The 25834-nt window shown below is 38.2% G+C and overlaps 1 protein-coding gene across 3 annotated transcripts; it reads right to left on the bottom strand.

Moving 5' to 3' along the window:
* Positions 1–688: 688 nt before the first annotated feature.
* On the bottom strand, positions 689–25410 carry MKI67 (marker of proliferation Ki-67). 3 transcript variants are annotated; one of them, XM_075026619.1, is made up of 16 exons: positions 25186–25410; positions 23738–23851; positions 22124–22205; positions 21927–22042; positions 21360–21429; positions 20452–20530; positions 16976–18490; positions 16410–16648; positions 15254–15677; positions 12984–13099; positions 12598–12769; positions 12375–12509; positions 7802–9078; positions 6552–6627; positions 2887–5985; positions 689–1337 (listed from the first exon to the last, which is right to left on the bottom strand). In XM_075026619.1, the coding sequence occupies exons 2-16, from the start codon at positions 23827–23829 to the stop codon at positions 1165–1167; spliced, it is 7665 nt and encodes a 2554-aa protein (XP_074882720.1). In that variant the 5' UTR covers positions 23830–23851; positions 25186–25410; the 3' UTR covers positions 689–1164. The 3 variants fall into 3 exon arrangements, with proteins under 3 accessions (XP_074882720.1, XP_074882721.1, XP_074882722.1); XM_075026620.1 differs by having other exon boundaries at positions 2887–5982; XM_075026621.1 differs by having other exon boundaries at positions 20452–20512.
* Positions 25411–25834: the final 424 nt, after the last annotated feature.

Below are 25834 nucleotides of genomic sequence, written 5' to 3'. Positions count from 1 at the left end.
CACATCTGAGCTCCGAATGTATGGACAGCATCCAAAGCGTTCCTTATTTAATCTGACTATTTTTTAATTTAAAGAAAGAGAACAACAGACTTCACAAACAAGAACTCACCTGAAGAAAGGGCCGTTATCATTCCCAGAAGGAAGAGCTAACAAGAACACCCTAACACAGCATTCAACTGCCCTTCCATAGAAACGTCTCTAACTCCATGGACTCAATAAAAAAGTCGACTTTTAACTCCGGTCTTAAAACTGCACAAACGTTAGATGCCCGAGATGATTAGTTTTCTCCTTTTCTGCATTTAATACAGTAAACAGGAAGCCACCAACCTTCAAGAGAAATGCACACTGCTATTACCCCTACACTGCAGACACTGATCTCTGAAAACAGTCTCCAAACCATACTAGCTACTGCACATTAATTGCAACTCTGTGAAAAGGGGCAACATCACAACTTCATACACTCACTACTCCTGTCTCTCTTATCAACGCTTACTTACACATGGAAGTGCTGCACAGCCCAGCCCTGTTTACAAGTGTCTGTGCTGCAGAAAACCCACCGTACGCTTTCAAAAACGTGCCATGTGGCTAGGAAGGATGAATCTTTGAAATACACTTGTAAGAGGACAGTAGTAATTACATATTATTAACTGTTCTTAAGAACACAAAACACACAGGTCCCAAACTGTTTACAAATTTAATGACTTACAGATCTAGACTTCTCAATACAATGGACTCAAGGGTTTTTTTAAAAAAATTATTAAAATTTCCGCATAATAGTTCTGCTAATATGTCTATAGTTTTTTAAAGAATATTTACAGAACTGTAATGAAAAATAAAAGACTTAAGCACATGAAAATTTAAGCAGAAAATAGCTTACAATTAAACTGGCAGTAAAGCAATATGGCTTCCTGACTGCTGTACTGACCAACAGAAAAAGGGGGATACTGTTACAAAAAGATTTATTTTTATGTTTGCAGTTTTGCACAAGCACCCCACCATTTAGGAACCACTACACATAGACAAATCTATTAAAACAGATATCTACGCCGTATCTGTAAACACGTTAAGAAATATATTTTGAGAATATCATAATTCATTGCTTTACAAAATCTGAGTGCAAATCAATTCACATTAAAACCCTGCAATTTCAATTACTGAATTGATTTAAAAACTGGTTGTGTGACTATTAAGACTATTTTCTCGGTTTGCACTTGTTCTTGATCTTGTCTTCCTGTCCGTTCCTCCAGCGGTCCGAGTAGCCCTTACATCCTCTTTGCCAAGTTCTTCTTTAGTTTTGTTTCTTTTTCTTTTCTGTAGCGATCTATTTTCATCATTCTCTATTTGTACACAAAAAAAGTAACTGTAAATTTGTATCATAAATCAAACATTTTATACAAAAGCCAATCTTCAGTTACATTGTTTTTAAAGGAAATGTCCCTAATGACTACATTCCAAAGATTACATCTATGAATTCAACAAACCAGTTACAAACCCCATACTTCTGCATATCCAATATCCTTTAAGACAGATCCCTGAGGACTTACAGCTATTTCTGAAAGTAGGTTAACATTAATGAGAGCGCCAAAACCAATTAGCTACCATTTTAGCTGAAATTCCTTCTACTGATATGTAAAACTAAAACATATCCAACACCGAAGAAAAATCTTGCAAAAATGAATATATAGTAACTGTTTTATGGTCCAGATAAAGCTGGAAAGTCAGGCTTTTAACTGTAAAGAAAAGACTAGACACCTACGTAAGTATCTAGATAGCACAGAAAAGTTAAGCTGCTCCAGGAGATAAGCATCAACCCAAGCACCAGACATACAAACTGTCACTAAAATCCACATGGGGAAAGATGACCTCCCCGGAAGAGAAACTATCCAGGCAGGTAGTAAAGCAACAGAAGAGATCAATCATTTGGCAAGTACATATAGCAGTATCCGGAAGCAGGAACTGGCAAGAGTGTAAAGGGAAACAAAAGACAACTTAATAAACCAAGACAGATACATGGCAAAAGAGATATACATGTTATATGAGGATAAGCATGTGCAACAGAAAAGGGAAAGAGCCAAACAGAAATGAAATGAAGGGCATGGTCAAATCACAATAAGGTTTCTAACACAATTTGGCAGGAAACGCCTCAATATGTAGCTCGAAAGATTCATTGTTATTTCCATTTGCACACATTTATTTGATAATATTTTTCTAATTGCATCATGGTAGTTCTTAAGCTACATCACATCAAGCTGAAAATTCCAGGGAATATTTTAATGTCTGCAGCAAGAGTTCCATTGACTTGGGGAAAGTAAAAGAATAAAGGAAGAAATGGGAGATGCATGGAACTTTTGCTGTCTTTTTATCTCAAATACAGCTTCAGGCCCTTCTAGCATCAACTTCAAAAAACAGTTGATGACTAGTAAAGGTTCTCCAAAACCTAGAGATTTAAAAGCAGGAGCTTGGATGGTATTTAGGAGAAAACAAGATGAACAATGGTTGCTACAAACATGTGATTATCATGTTCTGTCATTACCACCTTCTTCTGCATGCAAGTTAGTCACTGTATACACTCTAAACTACAACTTATTGTTATGGATTGAGAGAGAATGTATTATAGAAGAGCACGAAGACATTTCAATACCCCATCAAGGAATAATACAGGTCATATCCCATAAAACCAATCCTTTCTACTTAGGAACACCATCTTGTTTATATAGGATAACAGAGACCCTATTTACTTAAGTCTTCTTGCTATTTTAAAGATCTACTCTATCTACATTAGCGCATGGCAGCCCACAGTAATACTAGAACTTTGTACACATTATTGTTAATATCTATACATAACTTAGCTATACTTAGAATATAGAAAGCAAATTCTTGCCTCACCTGATTTTGATTTTTTGGATGCTAAGTCATCTGTTGGCAACTGGCATTTTCTTCTGCGAGAAGTGGAAGTTGCCTGTTGTATGGGGTTAACATCTTTTCCTTTTCCAGACTGATTACTTTTATCAGAACCAGAGGATATCAAACACACAATCTGAGTTTCCAAAGTGTTACCATTTTCTGGCAAGTCGTCATTTTTACGGAGAGAAGTAGAAGTAGCTGCCTCTGATTTGAATTCTACCTTTGTCATTCTGTTCCTCAATTGCCTTGTTTTTCCCTGGGATGAACTATTTTCTAGAGATGTATCTTCACCTTCTTTAAGAATCCTCTTTTGACCTCTCTCTTTGGGCAAGTCAGATTTTTCCCTGAGAAAAGCAGACCTAGTTTCTTCAGATTTGGAAGAAACTGTTTTCTTTCTGCCTACTTGTGATGGATTTTCTTTTGCAGATGGAGCTACTTCCAAAAGTATACTCTGTTGTTCTTCAGGAGTTTCATTCTTACCATCTTCTGGCAAACCTTGAAGTGAGGTGGAACTAAGAGCCGGTGAAGTGACTGTTTGTCTTGAGTTCCCTTTTGAAAGATCCATATTTTCTTGGGAAGTAGAATTTTCCAAAATCACTTTTTTCGCTTCCCTATAGTTATTCTTTTTACCACTTTCTTTTGATAAGCCCCATTTTCTCTGAATAGAAGTAGAACTTGCGGCTTCTAACAAGAGGGCAATTTCTTTCCTTCTGCCTTTTCTCAGTTGATTATCTTTTACAAATGAATCAAAAGTTTCTAATGGAACACTTTGATCTTCTTTAGAAGCTTCTTCTCTACCATTATCTGCTGGCAAACCGCGTTTTCCTCTAAGAGAAATGTAATTAGTTGTTTGTGATGCCAGAATGGTTTCTTTCCTTCTGCCCCTTCCTAATGGCTTCTCTTTTGCACAGGACACTGTTTCCAAAGGTGTATTTTGTTCTTCGTTAGTACCCTCCTCTTTACCATCAGTTTCTGTCAAGCCACACTGGAGAGAAGATGAACTTTTTGCCTGTGCTGCTAGATCAATCTTTTTCCTTTTGTCTCTTGCTGATGCATTCGCTTTTGCCTGCAAAGTCTTATTTCCCAAAGCTGGATTTTGATCTTCTCTCACAGTAATCTTTTTATCATCACCTTCTAGCAACCCATGTCTTTTTCTGATAGAAAGAGATCTAGATGTTTGTGATGCTGCAGCAACCTCTCGTCTTTTCCCTCGTCTCAGTGGAATGTCTTCTGTTGAAGAGGGAGCATCTTCCAAAGCTGAATCTTGCTCCTTTACAAAAGCCTCATCTTTACTATGATCTGCAATTAATGTTTGTTTTTCCATAAAGGTAGAACAAGCTATCTGTGGAATGGAAACAACTTGCTTTCTTTTGCTCCTCCTTACTTGTGAAGGATTTTCTGAAGTCTCATATTTACAAACTTTGTAAGTCATTTCTTTGTCATCCCCAGGTAAACTCCTTTTTCCTCCAACTGCTTTGGAACTGGCTTCTTCAAGTTCAGAATTAACTTTTCCACCTCTACCTCTTCTACATGCCGTTCCAATTTTTTGTGCTTGATTCTCTTGCAGGATTTCAGTTTGCTTTGGTTGAAGTATTCTCTGTTCATTTCTTAACCACTTTTGATTGCTATGAGGAAGATTGTCACTGTTTGCAGCAGGTATTGATGTGGCAGCTGGGTCGTTCTGCTCCTTCGTGACTTGGTATTTATTCTTGACACAAACAGAGCCCAAAGAATCTTTGAGAGAAGATTCATCCATTTCTGTTTCTGACTTAAATTTAGGAGTAACTAGTTCTAGATTGTTTACACCTTCGGCAAATTCATCAGTCTTTTTCTCCAAAGAGTCTTTTTTGCCTCTCCTGTTTCTAGTTCTGTTTGTTTCCTGTACTGCAGTTCTGTTTGCTTCCAAGTTCAGAGCAGTAACTGGAATTTCATTTGTCTCTCCAGAAGGTGACTCTGCCTTTAATCTTTGAGATGCTTCTGTTGCATTTTCCTGAGCATTTTCTGTTTCATCTCCCTGAGATACTTTAGTCTCATTTTTGATGTGTGATTGTGTTTCAATATCAGTTTCAGTTGAAGTTTCCTCAGTTTTCTGAATGTTTTGTATATTTTCAAGCGCCATGCCGCACGCGTCTGCTTTTACTTCAGTCAAGTGCTTTCTAGCACTTCTTAAAGACTTGAGTCTTTTCTCTGTTACCTTTATTTCAAGTTTAGTTCCTTTTTCAGATTCTTCTGCTGTGGGAGTCTCAGTATCTTTGTCAAAAGTCTGTTCATCTCTTTGTATCATCTTTGCCGATAGGTCTTTACGAAGCTTCCTTGTTGTCCCGTGAAGGTCCTCTGAAGAAGTGTGTTTAACTTGGTCATTTCTAGCTCTTCTTCCTCTTTTAGGTGGAATCAGTGGCTCTGCGTTCTCTACTTTTTTTACTTCTCTAGAACTTCTCCTAGATGACAGCAGCATTTCTTCATTGTCTTCTACACAACCTTCATTAGACTTGTTTTCAGGTTTTTTTAAACCTGTTTGCAGTTGACAATTTTCATTTTGAATGCTACTGGATACACTTACTGTCTTTACAGCTGGATCATCTTCAGTTTCTAATATGTCATTGATACCATACTCCTGCAAAGTCTGTTTTGTATTTGCAGGTTCTTCTTGTAGCACTGAAGAATCTTTGCCACAAGACTCAAGGTTCTCACTTGGATGTTTTAACTCTTTTGGTTCTTTCCTTTTACCTCTTCCTGGTCTTTGAGCAGCTCCACGTGGTTCCACAAATGAAACAATTTCAACATTTTCCTGATCAGGGTGATTTGAAACAACTTCTTGTATGCAACGGTTTGTTCTCCTTCCTTTTTCTTTGTTTTTAGCTACTGAAGTTGAAGTACTCATCCCTCCCACCTCCTCTTGGGTGCTCTTTTTTACCAGACTTTGCAATTCTTTTAAATTCAAACCCTCTTCACTCTGCTTTTCTGAAGCAGGATGTACTGTCTTCCTCGATCTGCCCCTTGTTAGCCTCTGAGTAGACTGGTCTTCACTAGGTGATTCCTTCTTCTGAGAATCTTCACCTTGTGAAATATTTCCTTTGTCTTCTAAAACAGGGATTTTTTTTTCCCCATTCAAAGTTTTAACATAGAAAAGAGCAAAAATAAAAGTTACACATTACTATGCCTGATCAAAGTATCTGAGAGTTTCAATTTTCCTAACAGAGTCATCTTGCTCAAATCACACTTAATATTCTTAACTAAAAATAAATAAAAGAATATTTTAACAAATTACTAGATAAAAGGCCAGCCTTCTGACCAAAGATGTTTGGTTTATTTGGTAGGTAGCATTTGTAGGTTTCAGCTCTGTTCTTGAAAGTCTGCAAAGAAATATAATTATAAGTGGAGACCTTAACATCAAGTTTTTTTACACTGCTATGTCTGGAGATGCCAACATTATGACACCAACAAACTACTACACTGTTACTTCCATACCAGTAGGATTCCAGCACCTGGTGTTCATTAGGGATGACTGCACAAATTCCATAAGCTTTGCACACTTCGCACTGGATATTTTGGAATTTTTAAAACATATGTTAAAACTCCATAATAACATCTATTACCTTATATATTCATTATTCCTCTATAGTTAAAGTAAAAGTAATTGTACTTACCATATTTATGAGTGGAATTACTACAGTGAGATGCAGTATCTTCTTGCTTAGAATCTGTAACACTTACTGATCTGGCCTAAGGGAATAAACAATAATCAACAAATGCATGTCTGACAGGACAAGAAATAATGGAGCAAACCTATAAAAAATTAATCTATAGTAATACTTGAAAAAAGTCTTGTCAAATACTTTTCTCTAAAAATGAAATCAACTTAGTTTTATAACTGCAACCATATATATGACATTAGCACATAAATATATTGAACTTAATACTTGCCATTGAAGCTAGTATGGCAGTTTTTAAAGTTAAAGATAATAAACAGTGCATAGTTAAAAAAAAGTATTAATTAAGTTGGCTGACAAGTGTCTAAATGAGTCCTCAAAAGGAATCTGGGGTACGAAGCCGAATCATTTGAGTGTTTTGTAGTGTTTTATTGTAGTTCTACACTGATGAGCGCTAAGTCCAGTGATACTCAGCATTTTACCTATGGATCTGGGAATGAACATAAAAATCAATACTAATAAAATTCACAAATGACAAGACTGATGAAGCTGTGAATTATAAGGTCAGAATGGTAACCCAGAGCAACCTCACTAACTACTTAGACAGGCTTCCTTCAAAGAAAATACATATTAACACAAGCAAATGTACAGTGATATATATAGCTGTCTCTATAAAATAGACAGCCATTCAGGAAAAAATGAATGAAAGACTTGGGGGCATAGAGAGCAATCAACTGACCATATGATAACATGTTTTGTCAAAAGCTCAACACTTTTGGATGTGCAAAGGAAAAGAGAGCTTAAAATTTAATCTATAGGGTATGAAACAGCTGTACAAAACAAAACAAGAACAACCATGTGCCTGGCTTATGAAAAAGAAGGCTGAGATAAAATCTGACTATGGTTTGTAAGCAATTTAAAGGGTTCTTTAAATGTAACAGGAACAAATGACCAGAAAAAAACCCAACAAATGTTCAGATTCAAATTTGTAATAAGCTATATCTTCTAGCAGGGGGGCATTTATCTGGACAAAGCTACCAAGGAAAAAAAGATTGCCATCTTTACAGCTTTCAAATCAATACAAGGTACTTTTCTAGAAGGTATCTTTTCCTTCAGAGATTATGGGCATGACAGATTTAAGCACTGTAACATACAAGATGTTACACTAAGAGGTTTAAGAATTCATTCCAACCACAGGCTTCAAAGTCTAAATACATTCCTTCCAAAAGCTAAAGAAAGTATTTTACCGTAATGTCCTCTTGTATATCAAACATTTCCGTAACTCCAACATAGTCCACTTCAAAATCAGAACATTTCTGCCTGGGTTCTGCCATAAGCCTTTGCAGACCCACAAAATCATCGACTGGTTGATACTTTTCTCTTGGAGTCTTCACTAATCTACTAATACCAAACACATCTTCTATGGGTTCAACTTTTTCCTTTGGTGTCTTGAAAATACGGCTGACCCCAATCATGTCTTCTACTGGTTGATATTTCAGCTTTGGAGTTCTCTTGGTTAAAGTAACACCTGCTACATCTTTTACTGCTTCCCTTTTTTGTACTGGAGTCGTCAGCAATCTTTCAAAGGCAAATTCATCTGTAACAGGTTCCAACTCTTGCTGTGGGGTCCTCATGAGCTGCTTGATGCCCGATAGGACCTCAACTGGCTCTGGCTTCTGCTGTGGGGTTCTCATGAGCTGGTTGATGTCTGATAGGGCCTCAGCTGGCTTTGACTTTTGCTCTGGTGTCCTCATGAGCTGCTTGATGCCTGACAAAGCCTCTACATGCTCCAGCTTCTGCTTCGGGGTCTTCATGAGCTGCCTGATGCCTGACAAAGCCTCTACGGGCTCCAACTTCTGCTTCGGGGTCTTCATGAGCTGCTTGATGCCCGACAAAGCTTCTACAGGCTCCAGCTTCTGCTTTGGGGTCTTCATGAGCTGCTTGACGCCCGACAAAGCTTCTACGGGCTTCAACTTCTGCTTTGGGGTCTTCAAGAGCTGCTTGATGCCCAACAAAGCCTCTACGGGCTCCAGCTTCTGCTTTGGGGTCTTCATGAGCTGCTTGATGCCCGACAAAGCCTCTACATGCTCCAGCTTCTGCTTCGGGGTCTTCATGAGCTGCTTGATGCCCGACAAAGCCTCTACAGGCTCCAACTTCTGCTTCGGGGTCTTCATGAGCTGCTTGATGCCCGACAAGGCCTCTACTGGTTCTGACCTTTGCTCTGGGGTCCTTAAAAGTTGCTTGATGCCTGACACAACATCAACTGGCTCCAACCTCTGCGTTGGAGTCCTCCTTTTTCTTCCTGATTTCACCAGAGACACTTGTTTTTCTGGAATTATCGATAAACTGTCCACACTAATATTTTCTTCCAGCATAGCTTTTCTTTTTTCAGGAGTTTTTGTGCATATTGCATCGAACATAGACTTTAGAGACTCCTTCTCTCTCAGAAAGTGACAAATGCCTGGACTATCTCGTTTCTGTTCTGAAGCATCTGAACTATTTAATGGTGACACCATCATCTCTCCTGAAATAAGCAACAGATTTATGTAATTTGGAAAATGAATTAAGCCGAAAATCCAAGCATTCTAACTGCTGTATAACTAAGTAAAATGGATTCAAACAGACGGAGCCTTCTACAAACCAAAATCAAAAAATGTGCATTGACAATTGATTTGGTAATTAGCTTCTACAAGGTACAGCACACATTTAAAACACTGACTATAAAAAAATCTGATTATTTTTTCTTATTTAATCTGATATAAAAATTAATGTTTTCTATTGTCCCTAAAACTTCTTGTGGTGCAAGAATTTTATTGCAGTTTCCTTTGTGTTTTGAAGCAATACATAAATCACAAATTTTCACATTCAAGAACATACATTTGACCTTCCCGACACCAGGGAAGAAAAAACATGACAAGATATTTTTGTAAAATTTATATCATAGAATATCTCAAGTTGGAAAAGACCCATAAGGATCATTAAATCCAACTGCCTGCTCCTCGCAGAAAACTACCTAAAACTAAACCATATTAAGAGCTTCGTCCAGAGACCCCTTGCACTCTGACAGGCTTGGTGCCATGACTACTTCCCTGGGGAGACTGTTCCAGTGACCAACCACCCTCTCAGTGAAAAGCCTTTTCCTAATGTACACCCTGAACCTCCCCTGACACAGCCTCATTCCATTTTCTCGTGTCCTATTGCTGGTCACCAGAAAGAGAAGATTGGCACCTCCCCCTCCGCTGCCCCCCTTGAGGAATTCGTAGACTGCGATGAGTTCACCCCTCAGCCTTCTCTTCTCCAAGCTGAACAAACCAAGTGACCTCAGCTGCTCCTCATAAGTCTTGCCCTCGAGACCTTTCACCATCTTGGTCACCCTCCTCTGGACACTAATAGCTTGATATCCTTCTTATAATGAGGCACCCAAAACTACACACGGTACTTGAGGCAGGGCCACCAGTACGGCCTAGAGCGGGACAATCACTTCTCTCAATCGGCTAGTTATGCTGTGCTTGTTGCACCCAGGACACAGCCGGCCTTTTTGGCTGCCAGGGTACACTGTTGACTCCTATTCAACTTGCCACCAACCCAAATGCCCAGATCTCATTCCACAGGGTTGCCCTCCAGCCTCTCGCCCCCCAGATCGTATCTATAACCAGTATTACCCCATCCAGGTGGAGAATCTGGCACTTGCTCTTGTTAAATTTCATATATTTGGTGCTTGGTCAGCTCTCTAGTCTATCAAGATATCTCTCTAAGGGCATCTCCATGCTCAAGGGAATCCACAGCTCCTCCTAGTTTAGTATCATAGGCAAACTTCCTTAACGTACATTTGATTCCTGTGTCTAGATCATTTATAAAAACATTAAAGAGCACTGGCCCTAAAATTGAGCCCTGGGGCACCCCACTGGTGACTGGCCACCAGCCTGATATAACCCCACTTACTATAACTCTTTGAGCCTGACCTATCAGCCAACTGCTCAGCCAGAATATTATGGGCTTGTCTAGCTATCTGCTGGACATTTTATCCAGAAGGATACTGTGACAGCATCAAAAGCTTTACTAAAATCCCAAACCACCACATCTACTGACTTCCCTTGTTCAACTACATGGGTGACCCTGTCAGAAGAGGAAATGAAGTTAGTTAAGCAGGAATTTGGCTTCATGAACCCATTCAAGACCAAGCCTTGAACATTGAAAAGCTAGCCTTGCTTTGGTCCCTGGAAAAGTAGTGGAGCTGGTCCTCTTGAAACACACTTCTGGGCACAGGAAGAACAGAGTGATTGGGAACAGTCAGCATCAATTTATCAGAGGAAAAATCAAACCTGACCAACCCAATTACCTTCTCTGGTAAAAAGAACAGATTTGTGGATGAAAAGAGAGCAGTGGCTATTATTTAATGCAACTTTAACAAGGTTTTCTAATGTGACTTCAACAAGGTTTTCAACACTGCCTCCCACAATATTTTGGTATCCAAACAAGAACATCACAGGCTATATGAATGGGTACACATTTGAATAAAGAACTGGTTGGATGATCAGGCTCAGAGAGTTGCAGTTAATGAGTCTCTACCCGAAGGCCAGTAATGGGTAAGAGTACTGCAGGCTGGAGGAACAGGCTAACTCAAGGAGTCCCTTATCCTTAACTGCAACTATAATCTCAATCTTAAAACTACCACTCAGTTCATTTTAAAAGCATAACCCTCCTCTTCAAACTAGAAATAAAATACACGTGTCTGCTGGTGTCAGTTTTTAATCAAGGCTTGTAGGATGTAGCAATAACTTGCCTTTGTAGTTCCTATCCTGTCAAGTCCTAATCATAAGATAGATGTTCAAGTCCTTCCAAATTCCTGGTCCAGCAGGATTAAGAAATAAACTAGTTTTTTCAACCCATATTCCCTAAATTATGAAACTAAAGTATTCATGACGTACAAAAGGATCAATGTGTATAGAATCTAAGATTAAGGGCTTGCCCACTGATTGAAGGAAAGCACTAAGTAACAGGATAAATAACATCTGATAACAGACATCTTCAAATGAAGATCACTCTACTAGTTCCCCGTTTCAAAGAAAACACTTTTTGCTGGACCCCCTTCTGAAGTTGTAACAAGGTTTGTTATACCTAAGCCTATCTTCCACAACATCTGAAATAATAAACCAAAATACATTTCAACTATTACTATTATTATTATTATTATTTTAAATATTGGAGGATTTATTCTTGATTTTTCTTGGTGTTTCAGTAGATGGTCAGTTTTGCTAAATTCTCAAGAAAACAGAATTTTAATTTCAAGAATTCTGAGTTATACAGGGACATGACGACTGGTATGCAAGGTTATTAGTAAAAGATCCACAACCATCTTAATATAAATCTTCCTAACCTGAGACTTTGTAACAAAAAAAAAAAACAAAAAACAAACCACCAAACAAACAAAAACTTAAATAGATTTTTTTCTGCAAGATTACACAATAACCTCTCCCTCCCATGAAAGTTTGTCACTGGATTTAGATGTATCCACAGATAACCGATTCAGAAAGTGCCATGCTTCAGCACAAGATTTGCCTGAAACATTTTGAAGTTTCATACCAAACAGAACAAATAAGAAAATAACACCTACTCAAAAATTAACTGGAACTACAAAAATGTCTTTTAATACATGATAAAAATCAACGGTTCCTTTTATGGGTTGCCAGGTGCTTCATCTTAATACATCAAGTCTGCCTAGGCTGAGATTACTCACTGTCTCAAGCAGCAGACACACCACTACACTGCTACCCCTAAATATACCTAAACAATCCCTTTCTTTCCAAATAACAAACATACCAGATTCTTCAGGAGTGTGCAATTCAGAAATTTCCACTGCAGTACATGTTGGTGTAAAATCAGTCTTCTGAACAGTGTCCAAAGATAATGTTTTTCCACTCTTATTTTCCGGAGTTTGAAACATTTCAGTCATTCCTATAAATTATATTCAGAGATATGAGCATATGCTTTGACAAAAGAACTACATAGTTGGCAGAGTGAGCAACACACTATAAAAACTTACCCGTGAAGCTTTCATCCATATTCATGTTTAGCTTCAAGATAGGATTTTTCACCACTTTAGGGACTCGTCCAGCCGTTCTGACTGTGGTGGAATAAGCTCTACCTACAACTATTGTAGCAGGTGACTCTGCATGACCTGTACTAACATGACCTTTTATTTTTCTTTCTGGAGTCTGCAGAGGGGAAAGAAAGGAAAAAAAAAAGTTAGTAAACAAAGATTCCTTATATATAAAATCTACATTTCTTACACACTGTGACAAAGACATCAACACCCATTTAACATACTAAAAGCTCAGAAGATTCTAGCTTCTGTAGCAAAATACCTACAAGCTGTTTTGTGGTTGTGCAAAAACAACAAAAAGAAACATGAAAAAAGAAAAAGAATACCTTCAGTGATTGGATTATTTTCTTTCGGGATCTTCCCTTTTGGACACGTTTTTTAACAGTCTTTGACTGTGGTCTTGCAACACCTAATTTTACCACTTCTGCCCAAGATTTTGCAACTAGAAAGCAAAAGAGAAATAACCCCTTTAATTCTTAGATGTATAAACTGAAGTTCACAATTATTTATGATTCCAATGGATTTGCTGCAGTGAGGCATAGGAAAATGGTTGTTGCATCATCTGACAACACCTATACTAAAGTGGTCCATGCAACACTTTCACTTGGAAGACCCAATTTCAGCTGAAGTTTAACAAGTGTCCAAGTACCCAGTATGGCTTGCCACAATAAAACAACAAAAAAAGCTTCATACAGTGTCAAATAGGTGTTAGACCCTAGAATTGAATGCTGACCCAATTCCATCTTTGTTCTTTTTGTAAAGAAATAATTTTTCCCAATAGAAACTTGCCATGAGCCTTTCAGTCTCATTCATTATTATACCTGAACTTTTCCCTGGTGGGACATGAGATTTAACATTAGAGAAATGGCTTCTAAGTTAAACATATCCAGCTTTTCTTTCACCACCTTCCCAAGGAATTTCGTAGTCAGGAAATTATTTATTTATACTACTTACAGCATTTAGATCTACACAGACATTCCATAATTTTTTCTTATATGACCTCCTCCTTATAACATACTTTGAAAATTCCCAAAGGTTACCTTTATCACAGCATCATTCTGTACACAGAAGAATCAGGGAATTAGAGCTGTGTAACAAATGAAGCTGTAAGTTGGTAGGACATCTGCCTCATTTACTTCAGAAATAGGCTATGTGAAGACAGGGATCATATAAAAGAAAAGTTTGGGTTTCTTAAACTAGAGATAAAAAGGGGAATGCCGTTCCTGAAGAAAAGGATATTATTACTCTCTTGTCAGAATTGCTATGCAAGTTGGGGAAACTCTGTAAATAAAAAGAACTTTCAAAAGCTGTCATTGCTAGGTTGTTCAGGATATGTAGAAAAATGCCAAGCAAGCAGTAAATTATCTGACAAAGCTTTGGAAACACAAAGAGTTTTATTTTGGATACAAAGGAGACATCCAAAAGTGTTCAGAACTGTGGTGATCTTTCCATATTATAGGAGAAACTGAAGCACTGATATTAAAAACCACTTACACATTACAGAGAGGTGGTGAAAAATAGCATGTCATTAATATTTGTGAAGTACTCTGCTGCTATTATAATATGAATGTAACAACCAAAGCCACTGGAAAAAAAACCAAAACAAAACATAAAACAATAACAAACCCCACTTATTTCACTGAAAGACTAATACCACTTTCAGCTGTATTAACCAGGAAGCACTGTGAAGGCCTGTGATCTTATCTCATCATGTAATAATAATAATGAGACCATCACTGGGACATCGTATGTAGTATGTTGTTCAAAATTTTAAAATGACACTACAAAAAAATGGAGATAGTAAAGAGCAATAAAAATTCCTGGCTGAATGGTGGTGTTGGTGGGAAGCTTTAAATTTGATTTTAAAAGATTTTGAAAACAGACGACAAAGACATCTTATCTGTGAGTTTCTTCAAAGATAAAAACTTCAAGAACCAGAGCTCCCCTATCATAATGTTTCCAATGCTGTTGAAACTATTTCGAACCAGTGTTCAACATTCAAATTCAAATGTTCAACCTCAAAATATTCAAATTACTGCCTAGTTATCATACTAATTTTAATTATTATTAAATTAAATTATTTAATTAAATATTAAATTACTTAATTAAATTATTATTTAATTATTATTATTTTAACTGTCAACAGTTAAGTGCAGTCCACTCCATGGACAAAGGTTGTGAACTGTGTATAAAAAAAGGCACAAAGAAAACTGAAGCTAGATTGCGATAAAGTGCACGTCTTCAAACCACAATTGATGTAATTGATACAATTTGATTTAGTTCAATACTACTTTAACTTGAACGATCACTATTGCAACTAATCTTGCAAACAAATCCTTAATTCTACCATTTTTCAACTTGTCAATGTTAAGATTTGTGTTCTAAATACAGTTTATGATTTAGTGATTTGCTTTATGAATACGATAGAATGTAACACTTTGCAATTCCCAGTTGTTTCCAACAAGTCCAACAACCGTCAGAAGATATGCCAATCATGTGGCAGCCTCTGCATAACAAAATAATAGGCCTACTTCAGTTCTGTTCCTGTATGTTAAAGCATTAAAGTTAATATTAAAAATTAACTCCTGAAACAAACCTAGTAAATTGGCACTAGAGGCACCACTTCTTCTTTTTGCATTGATAACTGCTACAGCTCCACTTCTCCTCTTCATGGGAGTGACCTTCAAAGCAAGTTGTGCACTTCTTGTTAATTTGTCAGGTGTAGCCATTAAAAAAGTTTTATCATCTTGGTTAATGTGAGAGTTTTCAGGTGTTTGCACCTGGGCATAATTTTTTTCCTTGGTATTCATGTCTTCTGCAACAGCATCCTTCTCGTCTACAATTGGTAATGCTGTTGCAACATGAGAAACAGAGAAACGTCCTTTTGTGTACAGTGCTGGAGAGCTTAAGGTAAATTTAGGTGTTGCCTTCCCAGAGGCAGGGGATGAGGCAGCTGCGGACTTCTGGGCTGGTAAATTTTTTGGTGACATTTTTTCTTTCTGTAAATGTTCAGAAAGCTCCTGGTGGAAAAAAAATACATTAAGATAAAACGTTACTGAGCATAGCTGAACTACAAATGCTCATCTACATCTCTGACAAGTAAATACAATAGTATAAAATATCATCAGTTCATTTGAAAAAGCTTTAAATGTTATTCTCTGAAAACAAGCCTGTAACATTTTACATTTCAAAGCAGTCTCACAAGACATGCAAATTCAATTGAATAAATTAACTGAATTTATAATTCTACTTTATTCCAAAGTTTTATTCACATCAAGTACACTACTCACATTTTAACAAGTTTAAATCAACAGCAAATGTGTTCAAACTTCTAGCCAAACCACGTGGCAGTAGCTTGCACAGTCTACCAACATGCTACTGTTTTGTTTTCTATTGTTTTTGGGAAACTGGAGCTTGTAGACACCGCTGCTAAGTACAAACATACAGAAATGTACTCCTGTATATGCAGGAGAATGAGCAATAGCATGTGAGGTAAATAAAAACAGACCTCCTGTATAAAGACAGGCAGATATAAAGGCTAAGCTAAGCCCTTTCCTACAATGGAGAAGTTAAAAAAATGCTGATTAAAATTTGATTTTAAACACCCCTTTAATGTGCTATTATAATTTCACTTCCCAACATACGTCTAACAACATTTACTACTAATTTTTAATTAACTTTTAGAAGCCTTAGAATTTATAAATTCTGTTCAGATTAATTGTCTTAGCAACTTGGTTAGTCTTAACGTTTACCTGGACTGCAAAGTGCTTCAAGCCCTGAGCCTTTTTCAGAACAGCACGTGGCGAGTTTCCAAACGGTAAGCTTAGTCTGGCAGGAATCGCACCTTTTTTAAGGGGTGAATTGGGAGGCAAACTTTTATCAAAAAGTTCTGGACTTAGCTGACCACCAAAAGACACTCTCTTTCTTTTTCCTAAAGGCTGAAATAACAAATCACCACTTTTCCTCTTCTGAGATATCCTTTTTTTCTTGCCTAAAAAAAACAACAAACAATTGGAAATATTTCTATATATCCAAGAATCCAAGTCAACCTTTTAACCAGCATAGAAAACAGTGCTTACTTGTGCATTTTAAAGTTGGAAATATATCAGACTGTAACTTACCTTAAAGAGAAATAGATTCAATTGAGGAAACTTTTATACATATTATTGTGGTCAAATATAACTACATGATAAATAATTTAGAACTAATACGTCAGCAATGGATTTTACTTTTTATGTAAGTAGAAAATTTATCATAAAAATGCTACGAGAATTTCTCAAATACAAAAACAATAAGGCAGGGGATTAAACATATTTACCTGATTCGTCTCCAGCCAACAGGCCAGAAATACTCATTTCTGAGACATCCTCATTGTCTTTGAGTACAGTAGCACTTCCAGAAGACCTTCTCTTTGTTGACAATCTACGAGGTCTTGTAACGCTGGCATCTTCCAAATCTTGTTTCTGATGATACCCCTTTGTGGCCAACTCTTCTTTAGTTCCACTGTCTTTTCTGTTTGTAGTCTTATCGTGATGTTCTTGAACAGCATTTGTCTCCAATGCTTTTCCAGCTAGCAGTCCAGAGGTCCTTGGTCTACCCCTTTTTCTTCCAGAGTCAGCTTTCTGACCAGCAGGAGATGCCAGTTGTGGTGTTAACTCTTCTGCAGCCAGTGTCTCTGAATGGACACTTTTGTTTGATAATTCTTTACTTTGCCTGTTATTTCTTCTGGGACTCTTGGAATTAGAAAAAGAGGTAGGAGTTTCAGAATGTCCCTCTTTTGAGTTAACAAAGTTTGCCTGATCACCAATTTCTTTCAGCACTACTTCTTCTACAGGTTTTCCTGGTGTATGTTGCTTAATATTTTGTCTTTGTTTTAAGCATTTATTTTCTTCCAAAGGCAGTTGTTTGAGGCTATCATTTCTGCACACTGAATCTTCCTTTTGAGTTTCAGATGAAATTTCTGAAAAAGACTTACGTTGCAATGACACACGTCGTCGAGTTGTTGGAGTATCGGTATTTACAGGATTAATTCTGCTAGTTTCTTTGGTAGGCGATATGAAATGAGACCGAGGACTCTTCCTTCTGGGCGTTGGTGTAGAAAGAACATATCTATCTACTTCAGAAACATCTGTCATGTTAGTTGTTTGTGCTAGTTTATCTAATGCTATTGCAGGGCTGTGTATTTCTATTTTATCTGCATAATCCAAGCATTCTATAGAGCACTGCTTCAGTGAAAATGCTGCATTTCCATCATTCTCCTTACTGGGTTTGGTTGTGACTTCAGTACCTTTAGATTTGCCTGCTGTACTTAGTTCCTTGTGATCCTGCAAGTGATTTCTTGTACCAGTATCCCTTGACATCTCCTTTGAAACAGAAGTTCGAGGACTTCTGGTAAAACTCTTCTTGGTAGCACTTCCTATAGCTGAGATCTGGTTAAATTCTGAATTGATTACTTCTTGCTGTCTTGTTATTTTACATTCTTCAGTATTTTCACTTCTGCCTATTTCTTTTTCTTTAGTCAGGCTTCCCAGATCATAAACACAACTTGACGATGAAATTCCAGCACTTGGTTCTAGCAGAACACTCTTACCATCTTCTTTTGCAGCTTGTTGAGGTACATTTCCCTCTTGCAGAGGTTTTTTCACTTTAAGCTCACGTTTCAGTTTTTCATAGAGTTTACTAAAGGGAGACATTTCATTTTGCTTGTTACTACATTGATGTATTCTGTGTGAAGATTTGGGTGTTTGTAGTTTGACGGGTAAAGCTTTGGAAATATCTTCCTCTGTACTTTGTTTATTTTCATTGGCATGTTTTTCTTCACACTCAGCATTATCTACAAAGTAAGCAAAGCAAAGCAAAACAAAAAGTAATATAGATGCAGAGTTACTTAAAAATTGCAGAACTACAAATATGAGTTCCATATATACAGCTAAAAATTCCTTCCTTTCCTCTCCCAAGACGGTCAACCAGGGTCCAAGATACAGTACAGTAAATAGAACTCTGTTAACAATAACAGTTTCTCTCATTATAGAGGCATTAGTATCTAAATGTTTAACATAAAATTTATGTTGTAATCTGGAATTTATACGATATTCAGGTAAGGCACTTGGTACTTCATGTTTTTGTTTTTCTGCAGAATCAATGGCTCATATACATCTTTCAGGGCTGCCACAAAACAAATCTATGAGTATAGAATTAATCAACCATTTAGATCAGCTTACCACAATTCAGTCTGTTTTTTGTCCTGCATTTACACAGGTGCTATATAGCTTGAACTGTAGCAATGCTTCTTTAGGGTAAAGCCAGACAGTAAAGCAGAGCTGCCACTTCCCAGATGAGACATAGCAAGTGACTGCATGTGTGCTGGCGTTCCACTGCAATCTGTAAACTGCATCCAAGGAAGCTTGAGGTAGCATGCTCCATTTTGCGTTTTCCATGAGCAAGGGGTATATGCAAGCCAACAGAGTTCATCTGATAAGAGGTGCCTTCTTAAGCCACGAGAAGCTGAGACCTTATGTACAACTATACATCTACAAGGTCTACTTCTCAACACTGCTTTATGTCAGCATGAATGCCTGCAGGAACAAATGCTGATACATGTTGACTTTTCATAACTGTGATGGGAAATAATCCACGTAAAGATGAAAGTAGAGACTCTGACAAAGAAGGAAAAGCCTGTCAATTACCTCCCAGGAAAGGGGAAAAGGGGGGGGGGGGGGGGGGAAGAGAGACATGGGAAAGAACAGGAAATTAGATCTTTCTGTGAAAGCTTTTACACAACCAGAGACATCAGTATTTTTTTTTACTGAGCTGACAAGTTGTTCCCTCAAAGTTGACAGAACAACAAAGCAAAGACTGTTGTATTGTAGGACAGTGTTGGCGAACCTATGACCCAAATGCTGTGAATACAGATGAGCTCACAACAACCCACTGAAATGGAACACTTTGAAACAGCCTGGGTTTTTTGCACTGGAACAAACATTTGTCACAAAAATCAAACCTGCCTGTAGATAAATAGCCTTCATGTAACAACCTCATCTCTTCCTATGAAAGCAGCATTACTTAAGACAAGAAGGATGACAAGGTGAAGTCCTGGCCTTTAACCAGCCTATGGTCTATAACAACCCAGACTTAGTAGCTCTAAATGATTTTTACTGGGTCTACATGAAACAGCTACTGTACACTATTATTTCAACCAGCAAAATTAACCCTTCCCATATATCTCCAGAATTATACCCGTTTCAATTTCTTATTAGGTAAGAATACATGAGATAATGCAGTATTTGCTCAAAGGGGATCTAGCTGTATTTTAGGTCAGCAGAGAGCTGCAAGTTAAATTTTAATCACAAAGGTGAATTTGTCATGTTGTACTCGTTTGGTGCTGCTGAAAAGTAAAATGTAATAGGCAATCGTTTCACACATCAGTTTCAACTGACATTTGTACTGCATTTGCAAAGCTGGTGTACTGAATTCCCTTCCTTGCTATAAACTTCATAAACTGAATTTGCACAAAGCAATATATATGGATTTCACCAATTCGAGGCTAACTGTTACTGCACGTTTCTCAGGATGCAATTAAATTGATTTCTCTTGGCAGGACTTAGCTTTGGTAAATCACAGCATCCAAGTATGATGAGATAGTACACCAACATAGCGAGGTGTATTGTACTCACATTGAAAAGTCTTAAAATACATTTCTTTTGCTCTTTTCAACCTCATTTTTCCTCTTATGCTAAGATTAAATGCAGTTAAGGCAGAAGAAGAAAACAAAGCTCCCAAAAAACAGGTACCAACCTGAAGCATGAGGACTTTTAGATCCTGAAGTTTGTTTGCATAATAATTCCACTTCTGCCACCTGCTGAACATGAAGAACCTGTAAATTTGTACAATATTACAGCAGAGCAACAAATATTTTATAGTTTACCTTTCAACCATACATTGAAAAACACTAGATTTATAAAAGTATGTGCATTGTTGACTAAACAGGCTTAGAGGTATTCAAATTAAATCCTAGAATATTTCAAAATTTAAGAACATTGACCAGTGCACATTTAAGGTCCTATATCACAAGAGCTTAAGCCTTATTTTATCATTAAAATTATTAGCTCTAAAAGCAGCTGTAGCATAAGAATGCACATTGCAACTATAACATTAAAAAAAAAAATAAAAATCTTTCAATAGACACAGTATGCCCCTTTAAAGGAGAAAACTTTGCTGAGAACAAAAAAAGAAACTAATAAAAATAAATTATTAGAAGATAGGCTTAGTTTGGTATTTATAATTCCAACAATACGTTAGTATACTAGCATACAGAACCCCAGATTATTTTTGAGAAAAAGAATGCTCATTCTCTGGGGCAAACTTCCCCATTTAAAGTACATGGATATTCCAAGGCTCACAGTCTGCATTTCCTGCATCCCATCCTCTCTTGGAAAAAGCTAAGGATTATTTTTTAAGAGATTATCTGTATTAGTAACATTATAGATTATTAACTAACTATTACCAGAAACTGACAAGTCTAAAATTAATAAATTATTAATTTTTTAAAAAGTATTTATCTGAAGTTTACTTGTATCTTCAAACAGAAAGGTAGTCTATGGCTGAAAAATTATTCCTATTAAGAAAACACAAGAAAATAGAATACCATATCACTACTAATACCAATGTACTTGTAATAAATAAGTGTATGGCCACAAAATTACCTGCAGCGTTTCATCTTTTGGAGATCTAGAACGCCTCTTTCTTGGGGTTGATTGGAGAGGATATTCAAATCTGGAAGAAATATTTTAAAAGACAACCATTTTTTGTCAAATAGCTGATGACTAAATTCCTGTTATTAAGATAAATGACCTAGCAATAGTTGTCCACTCCCAACAATACACACATATCACTTTTAAAGACCTTAACTACATTAAAATACTTCTAAATTTTCCCCTAAAAATGACTACCCTTGAAACAAAATCAAAATCATCCTCTAGACAATTCTATCTTTATTGGTTTAGCTTAACATAATATAAGTGATTAAAAAATCTCTAAGCAATCCTGCCTTCTGAAGGTCTATAAGACATTGTAAAGAAATATGAAATAAATTAATTAACTTCTGTTTCTGAAGATGGTAAAAGGACATTTTAATTTTTCCGATTTATCTACGGCCATCTTCTGTATCTTCATCCAGCAGTAAGAGCCTGTGTCCACAAAGCTCTCTGCGTTTTTTACCTGCAGAACACATTCCAGGATCGAGGCACTAACAGTCTGTCATTGGCACTTACCTGAAAGAACGATCAATAATAGTTAACACATCTCCATGCTTCAGAGGTACAGGTTGCTTAAAACAACTACCGTTCAGCTGCGTAGGATTTACCGTACTTAAATTAGTCAATATTGCCTAAAAATAAAACAAACATTTCAGTAGCCTGATGAGATGCAATGATGCAATGCATATGTCATTAAAATATGTATATCTTACCTCCTTGTTTTCATTTACTTCAATTTTACAATGTTCTTTTGAGACCTGAGGCAATTGGATACGAATATCACATTCTGTTCTCCTGCAGGTGAAAATACAATTTGAGTTTCAAGACACACAGTAGACAGAAGAATCTGACTGCTATAGAATTAGGTGATTTTCCAACTTTTCAGCTAATAATTGTACAGCAGCATGATGCTTTCTCACATTTAGTATCATGAAGAAAATGAACTACCCAAGTCTTTCAACTGTGGTGAAAAATAACAGGAGCTCACACTCCTACATCAGAGAATCCATATCAGGAAAAACGTGTTAAAAACCCAAATTCTAAAAAAAGTAGTTCACAACAAGCTGAAAGAGACATGTCTACAACAGATATCTGGTGGTTTGAGTTTACTTAGTTTCCTGACTTGCAAGTTGCTGAAGAGTTGTGGAATATTTTTAGAAAATATCAGCACGTGCTCTTAAGCTCGCTCTTGGGCATTTGCTACTGATCACTCTCAGAGACAGAGTAAGAGGTGGATGGACCTTTGGTCTCACCTGGATAGCCACTTCTACCTTCTTAAAAGCTGTTAGTAAGTGAAAGCTGTGTTTCTAAGCATACAGATTTTTTCTTTCTGTTTTTGGTTGTTTGTTTTTTTAAAGCTAATCTGTAATGCTTTTGACATGCTGTAGGTCTTAGGCATCAAACATATGAGCTTCTGTTCATAGAAGTACGGGACACCTCTCACTGATAGAGCTGGCAGAAATTAACATTTGTACCATTTAAGTATCATCTGTCTGGGCAGCTCTGCTGAAGCCAAAGAACAGTATTATTGACACTAGAGTGCTTCCCATAGACTTTCATTATGGAATTTGATTCCAGATTGAATAATTACAGTTATTTAAGATATCTATCAGTCAGTAAAGTGCTGAACAGACCTAGTTTAAGAGAAGTAAAAACATTTTATTTGAAGCCTATTTATAGTAAGATCATCTAGTTAAGTCTTCACATATACCATCCAGGTATATTAATTTTATCTTTTAATGTAAAATAGCTGGATCAAACTCAAAACCCACTATCACTCAACTGTGTGAGTTGAAGTTTCAAGATTGGAGGAGGAGGTATAAGTTCTTACTAATTTTTAATATTAATTCTAGATATTGGCTGACGTATTCCTGAGGTTTTGGAGAACCAAAAAAAAAAAAAAAAAAATCAATCACCAAACCAAAACCCAAAATAGAGAAGAGCACTGAGGTAATGAAGATGGTCAAATGCAAGCCATGTACCTTACTTCTCTTCCCTAGCCAATTATCTGGAAACTGCCTCTGCATAAAAGAATACCATCACTTGCTTGTCAGCTGTGTATTACTTTTAATCCCTTGCCTAGATTTCCTTTGGCCAGAAACTTTAAGAAAAAAAAGAAAAAAAAAAGGTAGTTCTAGCAAGGAAAGGACAAAAATTAAGTTCAGCTTTCTAGTCTTACAAATAACCTTAGACCAATATCATCCCCTGTACATCATTCACAAATAAACAAACATTTATTTTTGCAAATAAGTATTAAAAGATATAATCTGCAGGAAAAATATCACTAATATTATTTTGATGTATGCAAGTACTCAACTAATTCTCACCTTCCAAATAAACAAGAACTTGCAGTGAGTGGAAAACTAATTCCATCAGTCCCATTCCGTTTAATTACAACAATATTCCCAAAGAGCGGCATCTTGAACTATTAGGAATCTTACCTATAAAAGAATGCCAAAATTACTCATCCAAATAATGCTTTACATATTTATGAAAGTAAATCAATGTAATTACTTTTTTTACTTCTGTTCAAGAGACATTTTCTGATGTTCAGCAGAAGAATCTCAGTGCCATTTACATGTGCTTGACTGTGTCGAAAACTGGGAACTATTTACCGTGAGCAACCACTGTAATCGCACACAGGAAGCTGAAGGCACTGTGTGTTTGGAGAAACTGATGCTTACACAGAGTGGCAAGAGCAGTCACCACATGTACATGTAAACTTGGTTATACAACTTTTACATATGCAATAGGTATTTGCTACCCATCAGAGCCTTTGCGAAGATTCAGGGGCAACACATATTTCATCCCATAAGCAACTTAAAGCTATTTTCATATAAACAGTTACCTCTCCTCACCTAAATCTAGATATTACACATTCTATTCCCACGTGGAAATTCTTAGACTTTATTCTAAAAGTAAACAGAGACCAACTGACTACGGTTGTATCCTCCTGAACAAGGAGGAAATGGTGGCATTTCCAGGAAGGAGCACTCCCAGGAAGACAGCTGAAAAGAAGGCTGAAAGTTTAGCAGTTGCTAGGATCTCCTGATAGGCTGCTGATACAGCTGAGAGGTGGCAAGTGCATCAGTGCGTACACATAGTGAGAAAGGAGAAGGAACGTTCAACTTGGAAAAAAAAAAAAGAAACCAACAAAAACCCCAACAAAACCCAAACCCACAGCGTTTGCACAACCAGATACGCTATTCCTTTCATATACAAATAGGAGTGTGCCACGAAGTACAAGCAATCCTCAAAAAAACATATATAAAACGCACTAACAAATATTACACATTTGGAAGTAGCAAGCGAAAAACAAGGGAACTAAATGCAGCTAACTCTGAACTCTTTTGCTAGGTTTCATACTTATCCAAAAAACAAAACAAAGCACACCCTAGGACAAATTTGACAGTACCCTGAAGAAAAGCCTTTACCTGCACGTTACAGAAAACTGCAATCTTCAGTTTTCCTTACCCAAAGTGCCTGCCCACAGTTCCCACCGACTCCTACGAGCGAAAAACGCCGCACAAGCCGCAGAAACCGAAGTTTACACCACCCTTACGAGCCCAGGCTCACCTGCGGCCCCCTCTGCGAGCCAGGCGGCCCACAGCCACCGCCGCGGCCGGGGCTGGTGCGTCCCGGCTCCCGCTGACAGGACAGTTCCACTGCCGGGCAGCAAACATCCACCGAGGACAGCAACACGGCCCACCCCCTCCCCGCGGCGCCCAGAGCCCCAAAACCGCGTCCTCCCGGCCCGATCCTCCCCTCCCCTCACCTCCAGGACTGCCTTTCCTTCCCATGAAGCCGCTTTCGCCCACCGTCGCGCTCCACAGCCCCGAGACCAGCGGTGTCCCGGACGCCTTCTACCCTCCGGCGGAGCCCTCGCAGACCCGCTGAGGGGGCGATGAGGAGGCTGAGGGGGCGATGAAGCGGCTGAGGGGGCGATGAAGCGGCTGAGGGGCCGCCCCTCCCTCCCTCCTGTCAGTGCGCGGCGCGGACTGAGTCTTCCCGCCAGCGGCCGCCGCGACAGAACCCTCGCACCGCCGGTCGTATCCCTCCGCCGCGTCAAAACGGGGGACGGTTACCGCGAAAACGGCCCCCGGTACCGCCCGCCGCCCTCACCCACTGACAGCCGCCACGGCTGAGGGGACACACGGAGCTCGGCCGGCTGGGACAGGAGCCCCTCGGCGACCGGACTCTTTTAGCCTTCGCTGACGCCGGCTTTGGCGGAAGGAGAAAAGGGCCGCCCCGCTCCTGAAGTCGCGGGAAGGGGTTGTTTTTCGAAAAGGCGCGCGTTAGCCCGCGATTGGTGAAAGGGCGGTCACGTGGGCCGCGCGGCGGACCCAATCAGGAGCGCGGAGGCGGTTTGATTTCAAATGGCGGGAGGCGGGCGGGCCCGGCCTGAGGTACCGTCCCCGGGAGCC

This window comes from Buteo buteo, chromosome 4, assembly GCF_964188355.1.
Source record: "Buteo buteo chromosome 4, bButBut1.hap1.1, whole genome shotgun sequence".
NCBI classification, from domain to species: domain Eukaryota; kingdom Metazoa; phylum Chordata; class Aves; order Accipitriformes; family Accipitridae; genus Buteo; species Buteo buteo.
This window is presented reverse-complemented; position numbering and strand designations above follow the sequence as displayed.

What these genes read in the sequence shown, in the direction of transcription:
- MKI67 (XM_075026619.1), bottom strand. Translation starts at nt 23,829, where the DNA reads ATGCCGCTCTTTGGGAATATTGTTGTAATTAAACGGAATGGGACTGAT. An exon ending in AAGTAAATGAAAACAAGGAG is followed by an intron (nt 22,043 to 22,123) that starts GTAAGATATACA and finishes TTTTATTTTTAG; the next exon opens with GCAATATTGACTAATTTAAG. An exon ending in ATTATTGATCGTTCTTTCAG is followed by an intron (nt 21,430 to 21,926) that starts GTAAGTGCCAAT and finishes TATTTCTTCCAG; the next exon opens with ATTTGAATATCCTCTCCAAT.